This window comes from Mus caroli, chromosome 16, assembly GCF_900094665.2.
Source record: "Mus caroli chromosome 16, CAROLI_EIJ_v1.1, whole genome shotgun sequence".
Lineage (NCBI taxonomy): Eukaryota > Metazoa > Chordata > Mammalia > Rodentia > Muridae > Mus > Mus caroli.
Genome location: NC_034585.1, coordinates 85,130,004 through 85,147,645, shown reverse-complemented (window position 1 = coordinate 85,147,645; position 17,642 = coordinate 85,130,004). Strand labels below are relative to the sequence as shown.

The 17,642-nt window shown below is 49.4% G+C and overlaps 2 protein-coding genes across 2 annotated transcripts in view; one reads left to right on the top strand and one right to left on the bottom strand.

Moving 5' to 3' along the window:
* The window catches only part of Urb1 (URB1 ribosome biogenesis homolog), a 60,450-nt gene extending 51,737 nt beyond the window's left edge, over positions 1-8,713 (top strand). Inside the window, exons 34-39 of the mRNA XM_021184858.1 lie at positions 327-470; positions 2,306-2,415; positions 3,922-4,119; positions 5,226-5,467; positions 6,293-6,892; positions 8,065-8,713. Of these exons, the coding sequence (XP_021040517.1) occupies positions 327-470; positions 2,306-2,415; positions 3,922-4,119; positions 5,226-5,467; positions 6,293-6,892; positions 8,065-8,258 (1,488 nt within the window). The 3' untranslated portion in view covers positions 8,259-8,713. The remainder of the gene's footprint in view (positions 1-326; positions 471-2,305; positions 2,416-3,921; positions 4,120-5,225; positions 5,468-6,292; positions 6,893-8,064) is intronic.
* A 1,619-nt stretch (positions 8,714-10,332) lies between these two features.
* The window catches only part of Mrap (melanocortin 2 receptor accessory protein), an 11,884-nt gene continuing 4,574 nt past the window's right edge, over positions 10,333-17,642 (bottom strand). Inside the window, exons 2-3 of the mRNA XM_021185564.2 lie at positions 12,695-12,794; positions 10,333-10,887 (exon numbers count right to left, since the gene is read on the bottom strand). Coding sequence (XP_021041223.1) covers positions 10,710-10,887; positions 12,695-12,794 — 278 coding nt within the window. The 3' untranslated portion in view covers positions 10,333-10,709. The remainder of the gene's footprint in view (positions 10,888-12,694; positions 12,795-17,642) is intronic.

Here is a 17,642-nt window from a genome sequence, read left to right as displayed (position 1 = left end):
CTTTGTGCTGCCCCGCATAGCCAGACGCACTCCTGTGTCCTGACACTTCTCAGACTTTGCTTTAAAAAGTCTGTCTGAGTCCAGAGACCTAGAGCATCTTTCTTGTATTTCCTTGCTGAATCCCTTGAGTAAGAATTACATACTCTTCTGTAAAAAAGTCCCACCTACTTAAACAGGGCTTAGTGTTTAGCTTGACTTGAGCTTTGATGTCTGGGCTGATAAGATACAAGGCTGCAGCTTTGAGCCATCACCTGAAGTCAATGGTGTTTGTCCAATAAAGAAAGCTGTAAGTTATTTAACAGTGCTTTCTTGTTTGTCTGGCCTAGCAAAAAACTGAACAAGAATGGGTGTTGGAAATTCTACGGCAGGGGATTAGAGACAAGCACTGCTATGAGCTATGCTCTAGAAGAGGCGTGTTCCACATCATCCTGTCCTTCTTCAGTAGCCCCTTGTGTGACGAAGTTGCTCAGGTGAGCATGTCCCATGGCTTCACCGCACAGGTGACTGTGTTCTCTGTGGTCATTCCCGGGCTTAGTGGGTGACGTCTGGGATTGTTCCCTGATAGATGGCTTTCTTTGCAGCCTTCTTACCATGTCCTGGGGATAGGAAGAAAGGCCTCTGTATCTTTATCAAGAGAAGGGAACTAATTAACAGTCACAAGCCTATAGACATGGCCAAAAGCCAAGATGCAAATTAGCCCGCATTCATGGCAGGAGCTGTCTAGCCCCCAGCTTTCCATTGAGTGCCTGGAGATAGAAGACCTTTGCAGAGGAGTCCCAGCCCTCAGGCTGAGGCAAGTTCAGGGCCAGCAAGAACTATGCTTCAACTAAGTAAACATCAGCCTATGGACTGTCACACTGTGTGTTCACACCAGCCTATGGACAGTCACACTGTGTGTTCAGTTTTATTAGTACCTGTTACATTATTTTTCTGCAATTTACTCTCTTTGTTTTTGAAACAAGATTTTACTTTGTAGTCCTGGCTGGCTTGAAACCTGCTTTTCATGTTGCTGGCTGTGAACTTGCAGCGTTCGTCCTGCCTTGATTCTTAAAAGGTTTAATTACACGTAGTCCCTAACGTAAGAAGCACTGGACACGTGTTCTCTTTTGTTTGTGTGAGATCATAACGTACTGTATCCTTTCCCCTGTCACAGTGCACTGATTTACAAGCTTCAGAGTGGCACCGCAGGCTGAATTCCCATCTTCTTTATTGATTGTTGAAAGCATCATCTTATTGAATGGCGTTGTACAATTTTCACTAAAGCTTTAAAAGTCAAAGGCACTTTGAAGTTTCACTAAGGACTTGTTAGTTTCCCTTTGATTTTGTAAATCATAGTAAATAAGAGTAGAGAATTGGGACTGCCCCACACCCACACCACACCACACCACACTCACACAGAGACACTCATCAGGAACCAGTGAGTTTGCCCCTGTCCCCGGGGCCGATTGCTGATTTTATGTTTCTAAATACACAGGCTTTTGGAAGAGGTACATGGGAAGAGGCTTAGGTGCCTGGGTTAATTCTTAGCCTGGCAAGCTTGATTTGTGTTTATGTAAAATGTGGTAGGGCACAGCTGAATTAAAAAACACATTTGAGGGGCTGGAGAGATGGCTCAGCAGTTAAGAGCACTGACTGCTCTTCCAAAGGCCCTGAGTACAAATCCCAGCAACTACGTAGTGGCTCACAACCATCCCTAATGAAATCTGATGCCCTTTTCTGGGGTATTTGAAGACAGCTACAGTGTACTTACATATAATAAATAAATGAATCTTTAAGAAAGAAAGAAAGTAAGAAAGAGAGAGAGAAACGCACTGGAGTAGTGAAATTTGAGTATGCTTTTTATTGTCATTGTAGCAGGATTCTGAGGTGCTTGGAAGCAGTTAAATCTTGTGTTGATGGTCTGTCTCCCTTCTGGGTGGATAGGACAAAATGGGCTACCAGTAGCTCGCAACAGGGCTGGAAATTCTCGGGTCTGTGCCATGTCCCAGCTGGACCATCATGTATCTGAGCTATGTGGTTTCTATGGTGTGTCTCTGCTGTGGATCAATTCCATGATGGATTATCAGAAGTGAGGCTCTCCCCGGGCTCATATCACTAGTAGATGTCATTTGCATGCTGATACATCTTTGAAATCACTCTTTTGTAACTGAGCCTTGTGGCTAATGCTTGTGGCTAATGGTCCCAGACCTCAAAAGTCTATTCCCTGTCTAAAAAATATTAAAAGTTAAAATAGAGTGGGAGGGAAAATCAATTTTGGTCAAATAAGTTTGTTTTTCTACTAAGAAGTGACTGTTGGGCTTTTCAGAATTGGATTCTGGAGATCCTGCAGAATGTCGCCCACATCACCAGATCTGCCTATGAAATCATACGTGACTATAGCCTTTTAACGTGGGTTTTACACATCCTTGAGAGCAGGTAAGTACCTTCTAGATGAGCTGTCTGCTCATGAGACCTCTAAAAATTTAAGTATGAATAGATAGACTGTGTGCAGTAGTGTCCCCTCACACTCTTGTGAACTTACAGTCTAGCTTCTGGAAATGGCCAAATGGTCTTTCTTTGATTAATTCCTGATATTCAGTGTCTGATCTGCTTCTGATCAAAGCGCAGCTGCAATCCCACTGGCCTTTCTGTGTGTTTTATGTCACACCCTCCACTGGGATCAGCTTCATATAGGGTTTGACTTAGCCCGCGTCGTCTGAGCTTCTAGTTCTTGATGGTTTGTGGAAATGCCCAGCAATGGTGGATGAATTCTCAAGCACTGGGAGGGTCGAGCAGGATGGGCCCATGCTGCAGTGGACGATTGGAGCAGAAGGTTCCTTGTCATTCCTGACACAGCAGCACTACCTCGAGGCTCTGCCTGTGACAGGGCAAGTGTATGCCCAAGAGTCGCTGGGTCTTTTAGTTCATTTTTCAAAAGTCATTTTCAACTCTGAGAAGCAAACCCAAATACACAGGCACAACCCCTAGCCCCAGGAACTCTGCATACTTAACAGTCATGTTTTGCTACAATGCTAGATGAATTCTTAAGGGTGCCTGGACCTCATCACAAGAGGTCTGTAGAGCTAGGTGTGGTGGCACATGCCTTTAATCCCAGCACTCGGGAGGCAGAGGCAGGCAGATTTCTGAGTTCGAGGCCAGCCTGGTCTACAGAGTGAGTGCCAGGACAGCCAGAGCTACACAGAGAAACCCTGTCTCGAAAAAACAAAAAAACAAAAAAAAACATACAAAAAAACCTCCCCAAAAACCAAGAGGTCTATGGCATTGCCATTTCATAAACGTGTTGTTGCAGGACATGGTTGTTCGTTATCTTTAACCAAGAGGATTAAATGTTCCTTTCTCCTAATACAAAAACTAGCTGTTCATACCTGGAGATAAACACCAGTGGAGATTGGCATTTAAAAGGGTATTTTTCTAAAATTTCTTTTGTAGACTTAGTGGTTGGTTCTTATAATCACTCAGGAGGCTGTGGCAGAGGATATCAGGGAGTCGCGAGGCCAGTCTGAGCTACAGTGCAAGTCCTTGTTTCAAAAAAAAGCAAATAGAATAAGATCTTTCAAAGAGAAAGTAACAGCTTAAACCTCGTCTTCCAACATCAACAACTTCAAAACTATTTCAGATTTTTTAATAAGGCATAGTTGGCTAGTTGCCTGTCCCACAATAACTTTGTTTATGCTCAAATCGCTACCATACTCACAATGCTATGCCTACTGTGCTTTGGGGGCTTGGGGTAGTTTTCTGGTTAGAAAGCGGTCTAGCCTGAGGCTGCATTTCTACGTGAGGCACCATGCCTTTACTGACTGGGTGTGCTCTGTATGAGGGGCAAGCAGGTTGGATTACCAAGGCAGGCCTATTACCAGGGTTCTGTCTCCTTCGTGGTCCTTGTCCCACAGTGATCTACACTACTGCCATGTTTGGTTTCAGATTTGTAGAGACTCAGCTGCTGTCCAACGTGATCTCCTTGTTACACACCCTGTGGGTGACCAACCTGGGCAACAGAGCGCCAGAGGAGAGAAGCCAGCCACCTCGCCAGGTTGGCTCCCAGGAATCCGAGAAGATGCTTGCCTTGCACATGGTCAGTGAGTTCCTGTATGTCCTCATTGCGCTTGCAAAGCACCTGAGGTGAGCCCACCCCTGCCAGGAGATCCCCTACTGTCTAATCCAAGGCTGTTGCTTATTCCTTTCTGTCACTTGAGCCAAGGTGTGTGGATCAGGCCAGAGGGCCTTGTCACCATCGGGATATCTGTTGTAGCAACATCTTGATTGTCATTTCAGCCTCCAGGGTTCTTATGAAGGCCCTGAAAACTTAGCAGACTGTTAAAACCCACAATCCATCATGGTAGGGCAGTTTTAATATCTGGGTTGCACCCCGCTTCAACCTCACCATGCTGAACAAAATGAAGACACAGAAAAGCATGTTTTCTGTGACCTTAGCCTCAGCCAGGGTGCCACAAGCTTCCCCCATACCTCTCCAGCCTCCAGAGATGCGTGTATCTATCCGTGGGTTCCTCAACATTTCAGTCCTGTCAGCTGATCTTGGAATCAGGCTCTTGGTTTCCTCCGGGGAGCTAAATTCTCCTCAGAGTCATTGTTGGAGAAAACACTGTGTGTTTAAATTTCCCATGTCAGGAGTTGATTTGTGTCAACAGAGCAAAAGTTTGACTTAAAAAAAATGAGACTCAGAATGAAGGTTTTTTTTTTTTCCATAAGAAAAAGTAATTTGTTTCATGTTGTCGCAAATTAAATTAAAGTTTTGCTGGACAACCATACCACTTACTTTGGGGTTGTCTGGCACATTGCTGTTCAACAACTTAGGTCCTTTGGAAATTACAGTTTGGTGTTTAACCTTGTAATGTAGCAAGAGCTATTAAAAGATCAGAGAGCTCTTTCCTCCGCTGAGCATCTCAGGCTTTGCCTGTAAGGTGGTACTGCATGGGACCTGCCTGAGCTAGAGAGGGATTGGCATCCGAGGGTAGAGAGCACTGTGTCACTGCCATGGCCCTGGCCCTGTCTTCCTGCCTGGTGTCCTCCCCTTGAGCCTAGGGGTTCCAAAGAGGTTCCTCTTCCAGCACAGTTGAGACTCCAGGTCTCCCCAGAGTACCTCACTTTTCCTCTTCCATGTCCCGAGCCCTCACTTGTCTGTTAAAAGTTTGTGTGACTCTGACTGCATTGGACTGGTCAGGACAGGGTTAGCTTCTGCTCAGTCTATACCATTGACTTCCAAACAGGCCCACCTTGGCTTCCGCCCAACTGATGAACTTCTTTTGGACACTTGAATCTGTGCTGAGTTATCGGGCCACCATCATAAAATTATTCAAGGACATGGGTCGATTCACTGTGAACAAGGTGGCACTTTCTACTAAAGACGTCCTGATCCTCTTACACAAGTGGAGCCTCATTGAAAGAGACACAAAGCTGCAAGGGGAGCTGAAAGCAGTCATTGAGCAGCACCAAGCCAAGGACCTACTGAGTAAGTCACCTCCTTGCCGCCCCAGCCACCTGGCTCCACCTGGAGCAGCCAGCATGCCTCTCCTTGGCTAGTTCCAGAGCTGACAGGGCACAGACATGGATATGACGACCTAGGTTTGGATTCCAGCCCCATTGCCTAGGGGTCTTGTTTGCCTTTAGATAAGACAATACCCAAGTGTGTTAGCTTTCTGTCACTGTGACAGAGTACCTAAAAAGATAACTTTACGGGATCAAGGATTTTATCCTTTGTGTGTTTCGGTCTATGGTTGCTTAGCCCCAGTGATCCGGGCCTGTGTTGTTGTAGACTGTGCTGATGGAAGCCTCTGGGAGTTGCACACTTCACAGCAGCCAGCAAGTGGGACGAGGGAGGAGAAAAGGGAGTCCAAGCCCAGGTGCAGCCTTTAAGGGCGCACTGCCTGGGACCTGCTTCCCAGAGTTCCCACACCCCTTAAGCTATGAGTGTGTAAATGTTGTAGTCCCTTCACCCTCCACCGTCCTGAACCATTCACTTCAGTACTGCTGCCTTGGGAGCAAACCTAAACCACAAAGGCTTTGGGAATGTCTAAGATCCAAACCATAATATGAGAGTGTGGAGGCGCTCACCTATAGAGGAGGTGCCTAAGACCGAGTTGTTTTCACTGAGTCCTCCAGGGCAAAGTCAAAAGACCAGAGTGGAGAGGCCCAGGCACATGGACGTGGTGGCTCATGGTCAGCCAGATGAGTATGCCAGGCCCAAGTGAGCATGCACACCCAACCCAGTGCTTACTCAGGAGGAGCTGTGCACACGGCAACCCTAGCTTACCTCCTTTTCTGTCTGTGCTTCTAGAAATGCTCAAGGATAAGAGCAGGCCTATGGTAGCTGCCCAGGCCCGAGGCCCACGAGGCCGGAAGAAGAGGCATGGAGGGCTGGAGGAGACTGCTGAGCCCCAGCTGGAAGCATCTGGTTTGGAGAAATGCAAGGACCTCCTGAGGGCCATACTGACCCACTGGGGGCCCGGTGACCCCTTGCCTGAACCCACACAGGGGTCTGTGGGCCAGGCTATCCCCAAGAGTAAAATACTGGGCTCTGCGCATGCTGCTGTTTCTTTGGTGGCCAGCTGGGTGCTTCGGTCATTGGCTGAGCGCCCTGTCAGCAGGGCAGAGGTCACAAGACTCCTTGACTGGCTCAAGAGCCACATTTTGCCACAGCCAATGGTAGTAGCTGACCTTCTCGGGGACAGCGCCGTGAAGACTGGCATCTTTAAGCTGTATAGTCATCACTGCAGTGTCCAGGGCCTCGTGGGACCTGCACAGGATGTGGCCTGCAAGTTCAGCATGGTCATGCTGCAGTTGTTGGTGGCCCAGGGCTGGAAAGAGAGCCCTTTCCACTCGGTGGCAGAGGCCCTGTGTCTTGATTCTCTGAATGAAAAGGAAGAAGCCAAACGAGGTAACGTGGGCTTTTTTGTCACAACTAGAGACATATGTGGGGTAGGCGAGGCTTCAGCTTCGAACTCTGACATTTAGCTGGTCCCTTACCAAGACTGGGAGTGACAGAGAGGGAGTGTAAAGAAGAGGAAGTCTTTCTCCTTAATGACAGTCGTGTTTATGATAAGCACCCTTAGAACCTTAGGGTCACTATGATGGTTTGTATAGACTCGGACCAGGGAGTGGCACTGTTAGAAGGTGTGGCCCTGTTGGAGTACATGTGTCACTGTGGGTGTGGGCTATAAGACCCTCATCCTAGCTGCCTGGAAGCCAGCGTTCCACTAGCAGCCTTCAGATGAAGATGTAGAACTCTCAGCTCCTCCTGCATCATGCCTGCCTGGATGCTGCCCTGCTCCCGCCTTGATGATAATGGACTGAATCTCTGAACCTGTAAGCCAGCTCCAATTAAGTGTTGTCCGTAGAAGAGTTGCCTTGGTCAAGGTATCTGTTCACAGCAGTAAAACCCTAACTGAGACAATCCCTCAAGGGACACTGACCCTAGAGAGTAGAGTGTTTTGATGGCAACTGAACACAGGGCTGCTGTGCCCCATGGTGAGCATGCACAGGTACCCACACAGGCAGTGGTGGTTGGCCTTCAGCTGGCATCCAGAGGCTCGGATGCAGGGCTGAGCGAATGGGTGACCGGCTCTGGCCTTGGTGGCTGAGATGGAGTGGTAGGTGTGCCCTCAATTTGGGAGAATGGACTCTGTCACAGGGAAGGAAAGGCTGGGCTGTGACCTCGCCTGATAGCAGAAGGGGCCCATCACTTTCTCAGCTAGCTGCAGCAGGAATAGAGGCTTTCTGCCTGGAAGCCTCACCTTTCCCTCAATGTGCTCTTTAAGGTGGGAATTGCCAAGTCAGGGATGGCCCTAGGCACGAGACCTCAGACCAGGTCGGGACTTAGAGCACCTTCTCTTTAAGGTGTATACCAGCCATCAGAAGAAGAAAGCTTACACGTGGTAGAGAGGACAGCACAAAGTGGAGATTCATTTTTACCCATGTGCTCACCTGTGCTTACACAGGTTTTGGCAGAGCATATCTGGCAGTTGTGCAAAGCCCTGGTGCATTGTGGGTGGGTGGTTGGCTTTCCATCTGAGCAAGTGCGCATCCTAATGGCTTTGTCTGACTCCCCAGCTCCTGCAGCGTTCCTGGTGTCTCTGTATGTCAAGGACATGTGGCTGGGGGCCCAGCAGCCAGATACCTTCCTTGCTCACATCCGAATGGTCTGTGAGGCTGCAAAGGACATGCCACTTGATGAGCCGGAGGCCATTGTTGTGCTCTGCAGGAACGTGGACTCCTCAGCCCAGTGCTTGACTCACTCCTGCTGAACAGAGCCCCAGTGAGTTCCAGGAAGCTTTAAGTGGGTTCTGAGACAGACAAAAACTGATACATGCAACTATTTTCCAGCAAGAAAGCTAAGAGGACTTTATTCAGCTGAACAACAAGTAAGCCCTTATAGTCAGATCTAGTGACTGAGGCACTGCCAGGCCGTGAGGACCATGGAGGTCTCAGATGGCTGCCGTCCCCTCCCCTGAAGGCCCTGACAGAAGAGCTAGGTGCTGGTCATAGATTGCTATTAAAGCTGAAATGTGAAAGCTCTTGTGTCTTCGGTTGTACATGACACATGTGTAAAGTTGCCTCTGTTTGCTGTTTTATTTAAGAATGTTGAGTCCCTAAGGTAGAAACCTCTACTTTGGGAAGACATCCTATTTTTTTAAAGTTATATTTCAAAGAGGATTTTTGAGTTTTATAATGTTTTGATAATAAATAGCTATTTTTGTGACTTGCTTTTGCACTTTGTTTCATTTTACAACCTATTTTTATTCCAGAGACCTGCATTCTAGTTCAGAATTTAACTTTTATGGTTCACTGTTACTAGGTGTTGTCCCTGATAGAAGTCAGTGTGAAATTTCATGGATTTTTGCAGATAAAATACTTGTACACGCTGGTCCCTTGGGTTTGATGTGCCACTTGGGGGCTGGTGATTTAGTGTGTCTGTGCGGAGTGTATGTAGTACTGAGAATGGCTTGGTTTTGTTTACATTGATCTGTGCATGTGTGTCATCTTGTTACACAGACATGGGTGTATAAAGACAAGGGTCATTTACCTAAAGCAGAGAACACGCGGGAAGCCGGAGGGCACTGGGTGGAGAGCCGACTTTAGATTGCAGTTTACCGAGGCTGTCCTGCTTCCTGTGCACCTCTGACTAGCACGCAGAGACACACTGGCTGAAAAGACAGGATCAGGAGTGTGTCCCTACAGCCCAGGCCCCTGAAAGCAAAGGAGAGGGCCACCAGACCCCAGCAAGTTTCCACAGCCTCTCACAAGCTCCATCTTCTGCCTCCCCTAAGTTCAAGGACTCCGGTCCTGTGAGGTGACCTCACCTGCAGTCTGATGGCACCAGCCGCCCTTGGCTTGACCCTGGGTCCAGGTAGGCTATGGTGAAAAGTCAGCTCGAGTTCCCTCCCTTTCCCTCTCCTGGCAGTCTGGTCAGATCACAGGGACACCGGTGGCCTTAGGTGGTGGCAGTGACTGCAGAGCAGATCCAAGCTCAGGAGCCGCTCTTCTCTCCATCTTCTGTTTAACTTCACTGTCTCCAAGTCTGGCGAGAACACGCCTGGCCCTCACCCCGTGGAGAGTAAGTGGCATGTGACCTTCTGCGCACGGCATTGTGTTCTACAGCTGGCCTTCTGCACCTACAGTCCACATCTGTGAGACTAAGCGGATCACCTCTACTGACTGGTGGAGGCTTCTCTTGTCTTCAGCTAAGCAGTGCGGTCACCGCACACTTGACCTTCCCACTGCGCTGGATGGAGGCGGTACAAGATGTCAAAGTGTGCCAGAAGTGATTCTGTGTTAAAATGCTGCCGTTTCACAGAAGGGATCCAGGTTTTGCCATTACCCCACCCCCATCAGTACCAAGAGGCTGCCTTAGCATAAACACTGGTGAAAAGGGACAACCATCATTTAAGAATAAAGCCTACCATCTCCCTGACTACGGCCCAGAGGTGCACCTCTCGGTTTTTGGGGCCTTGTGTCTCATCAACCAGGCCTTTCATACTAGAGACCTAGTTGTTTCAGGCCCTCAGAGCCACAGTCCCACAAAGTAGCATCTGAAATGGGAAGGTACCTGCTAGCTTTGAGAACTCAACATTCTGAGGCAGTGCTGAAGGCTGGCTGGCTCCCTCGGATTCAGGCCCTGCTTCTGAGACGCTCCAGAGGGGCTCTGTCAAGAAAGGCTGTGGGGCAGGGGAGCTGTGATCCAGGGGAGCTGGCCCGGGGGGATACACACCATGTCAGTGGAGGGCACACGGGAGGTCTGCAGGCTTCCCTGGCATCCTCATGGGAGTGCGTGTACCAAGTGTGCGCAGACAGAGGGTGAGAGATAGAGGGAAGCAAAGGTTTCTTTATCCTAATTCACATTTTATTTTCCTGTGTATCCCTAAGCAAATGTAAGCAGGAGGCAGGCTAAGCATGCTCAACAGAGTCAGCTGTGTCTAGGGCAGCTCCTGCATCCTAGCCGCACTATTACTGTGTGTGATGGTCCTCTTTGTAAACTTGGTTTTGTCCTGGTCAGTTTCCTGCTATATTCAAGGCCATTGTAAACAGCCCTAAAAAAGAAGTAGCTGCCTGGGTTGGTTTGAGTTCACCGCTTTGCTTGAGCCCGACTGGCTCTCTGGCATCATCCGTTGTACAGGTGAGATGTTCTGTCTCCAGGCTCACCACTGCTTGAGTGTGAGGTCAGCTGGTGCCCTGGGACCCCCATCCTGAACCTGGTCCTAGGGGAGAGCCAGGGGCCCCAGGGCTGAGGCAGAAGGACTCTGCTGCGTTAACCACTGGTCAGTGCCAGCTCTCCTTCCTGGCTCCTCTGTAGTCTGCAGGGAGGCCCTCCGGAGGCACAGGGGGAGGTTGAAACTGTGAGTCCACGGACATATTGGCTGGGGTTGGGGACTGTGCCTGTGGACAGAGCAAACAAGAGGCAAACATCAAGGGATTGGCTAGAGAATAGCTCTTAGCTCGAGGGTTTATCTGTCCCTATCTGGCCTGAGCCTGTGGGGAAGCCGAGGAGCCAGAGACACTCGGTGTCTTGTTGGGAGCCAGGCCCTGAGTCCCTTCATATCTGAGCGCCTGTATTCATCTCTCCTCAGGCATCCGGCCACATGCCTAAGTCAGCTCGTTTCATGGCCACACTAATGGACCTTAGCTAAGAAATCTGTCTTTTCTGGGTTCCCAGGCCCTGGGGGTGCTGGAGACAGTGAACATGGCCGCCTGGCATGGACTTCAGCCACTACTCCCTACCTAAACCTGCCTTGGATGTTATTCACAGAATGGGATGGTACTGCCTCATAAGTGGCGGCAGGGGGTGCAGGGGCCAGTGACAGGCTTGGCTGGAGAGCTGCTCTCCATGTGGCTGCAATGCTAACACAATGAAGGCCATGGCCAGGGGTAGGGGAGAGCTGCTGGGGGCCAAGCCACCATCAATCAGTGTGAGTCTGTCTTATCTCTGAGTGGGGGTGGGGTCCTTATACAGAGCCTCGGGAACCTTTGCTTTCTTCTTAGGTTTCTAAAAATAATCAGGCTTATGTGTGTCCGTGTAAGTGTATGACACCCAAAGAGTCCAGAGGAGGATACGCGATCCCCTGGAGTTGGGTATCAGGCAGTTGTAAACTGGGGACCCAACTTGGGTCATCTGGAGGAACAGCAAGTGTCCTTAATTACTGCGCCATCTCTTCAGCCGTGTGTGTGTGTGTGTGTGTGTGTGTGTGTGTGTGTGTGTGTTACTTCCCCACCACAAATACATACACTCAAACACATGAGTGCACGCATGCGCACACACTCCTATCTAGAGCTCCATGTAGACCTCAAACTCACAGAGATCTCCCTGCTTCTGCATTTCAAAAGCTGGGGCAGCAGTTACAAGGTAGACTAATCTAGAAGGCCAATTACCCAGCACCAGAGAATCTCCATACGGTGAACTAGCCTTAGCGCTCGGAGCTTCCAAAGTTCACCTCTCACTTAAGCAGTAGGGATTGACCAAGAGACAGTGACCAGAGACACCTTAGCTAGGGACCTGTATTTCTTGTGAGCCCATCAACAACATTTAACTGGCTCCTGGCGTTATTTTGGGCTTTATTTTCCTTTAACCATTTTATATTACAAAGTCCATACATGCAAGATGTTACCCAGGGCTCCTTAATATCAGTATGCATCTGTCACCACGCTAATTTTAAAATAATGACACCATTCCCAAGAAAACCTCATTCTAGATGCTTGTCTTCCCAGGCAGTTCTTGCTTGGATCCGGAAAGAAGGGTTTTTAAACTTAATTTTATTTTTAATTTTAATTTTCCTTTGCGCCAGTGGCTGGAACAATTTCTTCCTTTGACCTACTGTCCCCCGAGCCCGAGGTGACTACCAGTCTCCCCTCTGTCTCTGGCCTTGCCTGCTGTAGATATTTCACATGAAGGGAATGAGGCAATATGGTTTATGTTTGTCTTCTTGTACTCAGCGGGATGTTTCCAAGGGAGAGTCATGAATGGTCTACTTGTGAGGACATGCTAAGTGGGTCTCTCAGTGGTCTCTGTGCAGACATCACAGGCTGTACTCACATAAACTTGTGGAACCACTTCTGTATGTACTGATTGTCATTGTGAGGCCATTATCTGCTCGTTCACGTTAGCATGAACGAGTGCAGATCCTGTGGATGCCCTACAATACTACCGGTCAACTTCTGCATTTGTCCCAAGGCCTGCCTTCCTACTTACCTCATCTGCGGGGAGCCCGACCAGGACATGTAGAGCAGGATGAGGAAGAGGAGCACCACGAAGGTAGCCAGGCTCAGCCACAGGGCAATGATGATGGAATCTGCAGGAAGGGACAGAATCAGCTGAGTCCACCAGGCAGCCGAATGGTCCTCAGCCAGAAGTCAGGAGACAGTGCATCCCAGAGCCAGTGACTGCGTGGAAATGGTGTCTCTGCTAGCTCTTAACACTGGGAAGGTTTCCAGTAACAGCCTGGGGAGGAAAGAAGTGTACGCACAGCTTCTCCTCGGCTGATGGCAAACTAAGTGTTATCTCAGGCTCCGCACAAGCTTTCTCCAGCAGCCACTGCTGCTTGGAAGAAGAATCCCTAGTGGTGAGTTTACGACTTGTTGAATAATAAGACTCTTGCTGAGCCTTGGTGACAGGCCCCAGGAGGGACAGCATCAGGGACCCCATTCCCAAAACCTAGAAGAACTTCCCAGGGCCTGTTAGAGGTCAAGGCCTTTACCCCTGTGGAGAAGTGATCTGGCACCTGGTTCCGTGGATGGAACTGGCTAGTGACTCAGGTAGAGAAGCAACAGTCACTGTTGTACCCAGCACCGTGACCGTATGTATGGCTCAGGGCAAGAGGAAACCAGAAAATAGGCTTAGTCTCCTCTGTCCCTGTGGAGAGCCTGGCAGGTCAGAAGGCTCCAGGTCAGGAGCGTTTGGCAGGTGGCTGGGGAATGTTCATATAATGGGGGTTAGGGGGTGGTTACCTATATCTGTGAGAATGACAAGGTAATCTCAAGACAACGTGTCCAAGCTAGATACCCCTCAATGTGTGGCCGAAAGAGGCTGTTGAGGAGTAGTAACCCAGTGGGTACTTACTAAGCACAGAGCCCTGCAGTGCAGCCTTCTCTTAATGTGAGTTGCTACACAGATGTTGAGAGCTAGCACAAAAGACGGTCTCACCTTGCATCAAAACAAAAGGTTCTTTATGAATACAGACAGATGAGCAACCATACACAGAAATCACCATATGAGAGATGTGTAAGTTATCTAAGTGGATGGGAATGGGGCTCTGGGCATACATATTGACACCCCTGCTCTTAGGACTCCCAACCATTCCGAGGCGAGGAGTGCTAGCGAGTGGGCACAACATCCTCAGATGCTTACGCCCACGATGGAAGCCCATGGTATGCCCATAGAGCCCGCACAATGCTGCCACGACCGTCAGTCATCTCCAGATGATTCCCAGGACCCAGTTTAACATGGGTGCATACAGACAGCTGCTGTGTTCCATAGGGAATAAGGGCAGAGAACCATCTGTCTATTTCTAGTACGTATCTGATGCTGTGTTCTGTAGGGAATAAGCGCGAGAGAAGAGTCTGTCTATTTTTAATACATATCTGATTTTTTTCTAAGTAATGACAATCTGTGAATATATATCATTGGCCATATTTGAAAAGAAAATGCTCTCTCTGTTTCCTATTACCCAGACAGGTAGAGAAACAGAAGATTTGTGAAGTGGACCTCGGACCCTAACAGGTAATGTCAAAACTGAGGCTTAGGACAGAGGAGGCGATTCCTCTGGTAAAGAGCCTACTGTGCATGCGTGAGGACTTGTGGTCAGATCCCAGGCTCGCATGGAAAATCTAGGTGCTCATCTGTAACCCTACTGCTGGGAGCTAGGAGTGAAGCAAGGGGATCCCCAGAGATCACCGGCCGGTCAGCAGTTGATGAGCTCCTGGGCTTCAGGTTTAATGAGTCACCCTGTCTTAATAAAGTTAAGTGGCAAGGGATTGAGGAAAGATGTCCACCAGCATATGTGTGCTTGCACACTGTACTACACACACACACACACACACACACTCGGGAGGGGGTGCTATACTTTGATAAAGACACAAGCCCCTGCCTTTTAATACATCAGTCCTTTACAGCATTCACATGCCAGGGACGCAAGGACAGCAAAGGCCCATCGCTGGCCCTTGTGTCTTCTCCCTTTTCTGTCCCTAGGTTAAGAACCATGGAGCAGTTTTAGAGGGTCTCTGGGCTCCTGGGAAGAGGGAGATCATAAAGAATGTCCTACATTGAAAGATGCCAGGTCCAAAGGAAACTCCAGTTCTCCAGCCCACAAAAGGCCATCCAAGTATCCAGAAATGAGCTCAAGCAGGGGTGTAGGAGGGGTTCTGCCAGTTAGACAAAAGCTGGCGTTCCTCGGGATCTTTGTGAAACTGGTTCTCATCTGCCAAAAGGAGTTTCCCTTACCTCTGGCAGAAGGGACTTAAGGCTATCTATCTGTGGTGTCTCTTAGCACATCAAAGCTCATGCCAGCCTCCAGGCTGCCTCAGTATCACAAGGTAGACATTTCATGAAGCCTTTGCCCTTCTCACGGGCCCTTCCATAGCCTCCCTCCAGCTCACGGCTTCTCTACCCTCACCCTTCTCACCCGCCCTTCCATAGCTTCTGTGACCTCTGTCCAGGTCGCAGGCTTCTCTACCATCAAGCCCTTCTATAGCCTCCAGAGCCTCCCTCCAGCTCACAGCTTCTCTACCCTCAGCTTCTCCTCCTCCTCATAACCTGTTCTTCCTGCTGTTCCCGCCCCGCCCTGCCCTGCCCTGCTCTGCTCTGCTCTGCTCTCGCTGTTTTCTCTATTCTGTCTCTTGTTTTATTCCCACACCCCAAAGGCTGCCCTGGCCATGCCCTGCCTGCCCGCCGTGTCCTGTCCTGCCTGCCCATCATGTCCTGCCTGCCAGCATGTTCAGTATAGTTTCTATAGAGGCTCTGGACTCTTCCGGATGCCTCTGGCTGTTCTTTCTCATATCTACAGTTAAAACCTTCCCTTGACCACACCATAGCCAGTTTATACAACATCTCTTTGAAAGCATCCCTCTGGCTTCCTCAGCATGTCTTGCCGCATGCCCAGACTCCTATGAGTTACAGTTTATTTAAGAACTCCCAGGTATGAGCGGATGCTTTCTCAAAATTTAGTTTGGGATTTTTCTTCTGGAGGGTATTTCTGATTTCTATGTACATTAATGCTCTCTTTTCCTCTTCATCAAAATGATGAAACCTTTGAGGTCCCGGCTCCTCGGTAAGTCCCACCTGCTCCTCAAAGGAGACAGTTTCAAGCACTTAGCAGCTGAGAGCCTTCCTTTCTCAGAACTGTCTGTGCAGCCCTAGCTAGTATGCCTCATACGGAGCAGGAAATGAGATGACCTCTTGCCTGGAACACATGGCCTACAGAGAAGTGAAATTAAATTTTGTCAGACTAAAACGAGGATCAGTAGCCAGTCGTCAATTCTATGCTAAATCCGCTCCTATCGTGTTGCTTTGAAAAAGAAAGCCAAGAAAAGTAGTTTCTTCCTCTGCTGTTGAAAGTTCATGAGCGCTCACAGAGAACATTTTGTTCTAAAAGCAAGAACTATCCCCGCAACCCCCAGCCCCAACCCCTACCCTCTGTACCCGCACTGACTTCCCCTCCCACCCCCACACCCCCCACACCCCCCACACCCTGCTTCCTCTCCCGGCCTTCCTGCTCAGTCTTTTCTCCTCCATCCCTCTTCTCCTTCCCCACCCTCCTGTCCTCCTCTCTCTGCCCTTCCTTCCTCTCCCAGTTTCCACTGTGGACCTTGAGGAATCAAATACCAATGGAGGATTCACCAGGAAAAGATCCTGAGTCACACAGAGCACTACACACTGTGGTCCACACAGAGCACTGCACACTGTGGTCCACACAGAGCACTGCACACTGTGGTCCACACAGAGCACTGCACACTGTGGTCCACACAGAGCACTGCACACTGTGGTCCCAGCTGCTTGGGAGACAGAGGTAGAAGGACCCCTGGAGCTTGGGAGTCAGGACCAGCCTGGCCAACGTAACAAGACCCTGCCTCTTATAAGAAAACTTGCAGCAAGCATGAACAGCTTTGCTTTACAGTGGAGGATTTCTCTGACAGCTTGCCCCACAACACTGTGCCCAAGTACCTGACACACAACTTAAAAGGGGGGATGATGAATTTGGCTCATGGTTTTAGAGACTTCAGTTTGTGGTTGCTCAATGTGCCAGCCACTCTGGTGCTTTGGTGAGGTGTGTGTGTGTGTGTGGGGGGGGGTGTCGTGGTGCAGAGCATGTGACAGAATGGACCTGCTCACATCATGGTAACCCGGGAGCATAAAGACAGAGTCCTGGATCCCAGTATGCTCTTCAAGGGAATACGACCAATGACCTAACCTCCTTCTGCTAGGCCCCACCTCTTAGCGTCCTCTCTCTTGTCAACAGCACTTCAGGCACCGACTGAGTTTTCAATATATGATCTTAGTATGGAGTTAGTTAAACCACCTCAGAGTAGGCCTTCCTCAGAAAAGGTGCTCTGCATGGCCGGGCGAGACCGAGTAAGTGCTGGCTTCTGTTCTGACGACACAAGCATTTGCCTTTATCTATCAGAACACATCCCTAGTTAGTTCCCAGAAACAAGCCACCCTGAGCACTTGCACGTCATCTCTCTCCAGAGATGTTCTAGAGAGTGCTGTGGCTACATAGAGCCAGCTTCAGATCGCAGGGATCCGGTGACAGGGTCACCCACATGTTGCCCCCTGAGAGGCCATTTGAGGAAAGTCCATTCCAGAGCAAACATTGGCACCTATCTTTAACTATCGCTTTGAGGATTTAGGTCATGTGCGTGTGCGCGTGTGTGCATGCATGTGTGTATGCGTGTGTGTGCATGTGTGTGTGTGCATGTGCGCGTGCGTGCGTACATGTGTGTGCGTGTGTGTGTTTGTGTGCACATGTGTGCATGTGTGTGTGCATGTGCGTGTGTGAGTGCATGTGTGCGTGCGTGTGTGCGTGTGTGCATGTGTGTGTGTGCATGTGCGTGTGTGCGCATGCGTGTGTTTGTGTGTGCACATGTGTGCACGTGTGTGCGCATGTGTGCGCGTGTGTGTGCATGTGTGTGTGTGTGTGTGTGTG